This window comes from Arachis duranensis, chromosome 9, assembly GCF_000817695.3.
Source record: "Arachis duranensis cultivar V14167 chromosome 9, aradu.V14167.gnm2.J7QH, whole genome shotgun sequence".
Taxonomy (NCBI): Eukaryota; Viridiplantae; Streptophyta; class Magnoliopsida; order Fabales; family Fabaceae; genus Arachis; species Arachis duranensis.
The window spans coordinates 53,304,104-53,309,202 of NC_029780.3; the positions used below are offsets into that span (position 1 = coordinate 53,304,104).

General features: G+C 38.8%; 1 protein-coding gene across 1 annotated transcript; it reads left to right on the forward strand.

Moving 5' to 3' along the window:
• The first annotated feature begins 1,422 nt into the window (after positions 1–1,422).
• On the forward strand, positions 1,423–2,537 carry LOC110277174 (uncharacterized). The gene is made up of 3 exons (XM_021134384.1): positions 1,423–1,567; positions 1,666–1,775; positions 1,935–2,537. The coding sequence occupies exons 1-3, from the start codon at positions 1,423–1,425 to the stop codon at positions 2,535–2,537; spliced, it is 858 nt and encodes a 285-aa protein (XP_020990043.1).
• The last annotated feature ends 2,562 nt before the right edge of the window (positions 2,538–5,099 follow it).

Sequence of the window (5,099 nt, forward strand, 5' to 3'; positions counted from 1 at the left end):
GCATGCGGCACACTTTTCCTTCCTTTGACCACGCTTCTTTCTCCTTGGGTCACGCTTTCTTAGGCCACGCTTTTCTCTTTTATTCTTTTCTTCACCTAAAATAAACCAAAACAACCACTCCAAGTATCACCTAAATTCATAAGGCTTATAAATCAATTAAAATTCAATTAAAATTAGCTTAAACCTCATGAGTTAACATTAATTTCATGGTGGTTGCTTGATTTAAAGAAGTTATGCATTTTCACTCCAAATCACTTACTTAGGATGGAAGAAAGTGTATAAAGACTAATAAAACAAGTGAAATTAGCTTGAAAAATGGGTATATGATGACTTGTCATCACATGCTCTCCATTTTTTCAGATATGATTGAGAAGTTCATAGAAGTATTTATGGATGACTTTTCTATGTTTGGGGACTCATATTCTGATTGCTTATACCATCTTTCTCTTGTGCTAAAAATGTGTAAAGAAACCAACCTTGTTTTAAATTGGGAGAATTGACATTTTATGGTAACCGAAGGGGTGGTTCTTGGTCACAAGATTTCAAAAGATGGCATAGAAGTAGACAGAGCAAAAGTGGAAGTAATTGAAAAATTACCTCCACCTTGCAATGTCAAAGCAATCAGAAGCTTTTTGGGACACGCTGGGTTCTATAGGAGGTTTATTAAAGATTTTTCAAAGATTGCAAAACCCCTCAACAACCTACTTGTCTCAAATACTCCTTTTGTTTTTGATAGAGAATGCATGGTAGCCTTTGATGAACTCAAAAAGAAACTCTCCTCTGCACCTATCATAGCACCACCAAGCTGGGATATTCCCTTTGAGCTAATGTGTGATGCATCTGATTTTGCTGTTGGTGTTGTCCTAGGACAGAGGAAAGACAAGCTAGTACATGTTATTTACTATACTAGCAAGGTCCTTAATGATAATCAAAGGAACTATACCAGCACAGAGAAAGAACTTTTAGCCATAGTTTTTGCTTTTGATAAGTTTAGATCATATCTTATTGGCTCAAAAGTAATTGTGTTCACTGATCATGCAGCACTCAAATACTTGCTTACCAAACAAGAATCCAAGACTAGACTAATAAGGTGGATCTTCCTGCTCCAAGAATTTGATATTGAGATTAAGGATAGGAGTGGAGCAGAGAACAAGGTAGCTGACCACCTCTCAAGGATCCCACAAGAAGAAGAAATGTAGCAAGTAGCAGTAAATGGAAGCTTTCTTGATGAACAATTGATGATGATTCAAGTAGCTCCTTGGTTCGCAGACATAGCTAATTTCAAGGCCATTGGGGAGCTACCAACTAACATCAATAAGCACATGAGGAGGAAGCTAATCAAGGATGCCAAATACTACATCTGGGATGACTCATATTTGTTCAAAAAGTGTACTGATGGTGTTCTAAGAAGGTGTATATCCCATGAAGAAGGGCATGATGTATTATGGTAGTGCCATGGATCAGCATATGGAGGTCACTTCAGTGGAGAAAGGACATCAGAAAAAGTGCTCCAATCCAAATTTTATTGGTCAACAGTGTTTAAGGATGCCAAGGAAATGGTGTCAAGGTGTGATGAATGTCAAAGAGCTGGTAATCTAACTAAGAGGAATGAGATGCCACAGTAATACATCCTAGAGCTGGAACTATTTGATGTATGGGGAATAGATTTCGTAGGACTCTTCCCAACCTTCTACTCAAATAACTACATATTAGTGGCTGTTGATTATGTTTCAAGATGGGTAGAGGCCATAGCTACTGCAACAAATGACAACAAGGTTGTGATAAGCTTTTTGAGAAGGAATATCTTCAGCTGATTTGGAGTTCCCAGAGCTCTCATTAATGATGGAGGGTCACACTTCTGCAACAAACAACTGGAAGCACTCCTTATCAGATATGGAGTCAAACACAAAGTGGTAACTCCATACTACCCACAGACCAACGGGCAAGCTGAGATCTCTAACAGGGAGCTAAAACGAATCCTTGAAAAAACTGTTGGAAGCTCAGTAAAGGACTGGTCTAAGAAGCTAGACGATGCTCTATGGGCCTACAGGACAGCCTTCAAGACCCCCATTGGGATGTCACCATACCAACTAGTATTTGGCAAGGCTTGCCACTTGCCAGTTGAACTAGAGCATAGAGCCTTCTGGGCTCTAAAACTATTGAATTTTGATGAGCAAGCTATTGGAGAGAAGAGACTGATGCAACTCAATAAACTGGAAGAGTTTAGAAATCAAGCATATGAGAATGTAAAAATCTACAAAGAGAACACAAAAAGGTGGCATGACCAAAAGATAGTAAGAAGGGAGTTTACTGAAGGACAGAAGGTGTTACTCTACAACTCAAGACTCAAGTTCTTCCCTGGAAAACTTAAGTCTCGATGGTCAGGACCTTTCACCATACTCAAAGTGTTTCCCTATGGTCATGTGGAGCTCATGGAAGACAAGACTCAGAGAACTTTTTCTGTCAATAGCCATAGACTCAAACACTACTTGGGAGGCTCCATGGAGGAGCAGAGAGTGAGCTACAAGCTCAGCTAAAGCTGAAGGAATGTCAAGCTAATGACAATAAAGAAGCGCTAGTTAGGAGGCACCCCAACACTTTATCCTTTTTTATTTAATTGCTTTTCCTAGAAGTAGTTTGAATTCTGCTGATAGTTTAATTTTGAGTAATTAGGATTAGTTGCAATTGTAGATTAGGAAGTTTGATGTTAGCTTTGATAATTAGATTCCCTTTACACTCTCTTATTTCTTTCTATTTGGGAATTGCAACTTGATGAATGCAGAACTAATGATGAGTGAATGGGCTGAGAACTAGCTACAGTGCTAAGTTTGGTGTGGCCTCCTACCCACTTAATCTAGGCTTACAAACAATTAATAGTTTGAGTTTAAAGAGTAAGCCCAGAGATTAAGTTTGGTGTGGCCACCACCAATGATCATATAGCAGCCCAAGTAACCCAATTTGAAAGCAATTAATGCTTTGGGTAAGAACATGAACGTGATTTAATGAGTTCAGAGGAGTTGGAATCAAAAGAAATGAAAAGATTGATGTTATTCCACTCTTATGAACACATTAAATACACAATGATGAAACCAATTTATTAAGATGCCAAAGAATTAAGTTTGGTGTCCCAAGGGATACTGATAAATCACTATTTTTATGATTTATATTGTATTTAATTGAGTGGTTTTATCAAGCTTTTCACCCACTTATTCATATGATTTGCATGATTTTACAATTCCTTCCTAGTTTAGTTCTATGATTGAAAACATGCTTCTTTGGTCTTAATTTAGCTAATCTTAATCCTCTCTTATTACCATTCGATGCCTTGATTTGTGTGTTAAGTGTTTCAGGCTTCATAGGGCAGGAATGGCTTAGAGAATGAAGAGGAAGCGTGCAAAAATGGAAGGAACACAAGAAATTGAGGAGATGACCAGTGAGAAGTCACGCAGTCGCATGGCTCACGCGACCGTGCAAAATAGAAGGAATTACCATGACGCGCTCGCGTGCCTGACGCGACCGCGCGGATTGAAAACTGCACGAACGACGCGAAAGCATGGACAACGCGCACGTGTGGTATGAGAAACGCTGAGTGACGCGAACGCGTGGACGACGCGGACGCGTTACGTGCGCGATCTGCAAAATTATAGAAGTCGCTAGCACAGATTCTGGGCCGCATTTCAACCCAGTTTTTGGCCCAGAAACACAGATTAAAGTCAGGGAACATGCAGAGACTCAGAGGAGGAATTCATATCAGATCATAATTCAATTTTAGGTTTTAGATGTAGTTTTTTAGCGAGAGAGATTCTCTCCTCTCTCTTAGGATTTAGGACTAGGATTTCTCTTAAAGGATTTAGGATTTCGACTCTTCATCAGGTTCAATATTCCTTTTGCTTTATATTTCTCTTTTATTTTTAGATACTTTAATGCTTGTATTACTTATGTTGCCTATTTGGCTTATGAGCCATTCATGTTAGGATTTTCTTTATTTAATATAAGTTGAGGTATTTCAGACTTATATGTTATGGATGCTTTGACTTTATCCAAATTATTTTCATTCGAGTAGATTTTTTTCCCTTTTGGCCTTGGTTAATTAATTGGTAACTCTTGAGTTGTCAAACTCATTGTTGACTAAAAATTGGAATTCTTCAAGAATTAACTCGAGTTCCAATAACTCTAGCCTTTTCCGAGGAAAGACTAGGACCTGAGGAACCAAACTTATTCTATCCACTTGACTTACCTTCATAGTTAGAGGTTAACTTAGTGGGAGAAAAATCCAATTCTCATCACAATCGATAAGGATAACTGGGATAGGACTTTGATGAGCGGATAATTTATACGCTTTTTGGCATTGTTTTTAGGTATTTTTTAGTATGATCTAGTTATTTTTAGGGATGTTTTCATTAGTTTTTATGCTAAATTTACATTTCTGGACTTTACTATGAGTTTGTGTGTTTTTCTGTGATTTTAGGTATTTTCTGGCTGAAATTGAGGGATCTAAGCAAAACTCTGATAGGAGGCTGACAAAGGACTGCTGATGCTGTTGGAATCTGACCTCCCTGCACTCAAAATGGATTTTCTGGAGATACACAACTCCAAATGGCGCGTTCTCAACGGTGTTGAAAATTAGACATCCAGAGCTTTCCAGAAATATATAATAGTTCATACTTTATTCGTGATTAGATGACGTAAACTGGCACTCAACGCCAGTTCTATGTTGCTGTCTGGAGTCAAACGCCAGAAACACGTCACGAACCAGAGTTGAACGCCCAAAACATGTTACAACTTGGCATTCAACTCCAAGAGAAGCCTCAGCTCGTGGATTGATCAAGCTCAGCCCAAACATACACCAAGTGGGCCCTGGAAGTGAATTTATGCATCAATTACTTACTCTTGTAAACCCTAGTAGCTAGTCTAGTATAAATAGGATAGTTTACTATTGTATTGGACATCTCTGGACGCTTAGTCCTTAGACCATCACGGGGGCTGGCCATTCGGCCATGCCTGGACCTTTCACTTATGTATTTTCAACGGTGGAGTTTCTACACACCATAGATTAAGGGTGTGGAGCTCTGCTGTACCTCAAGTTTTAATGCAATTAC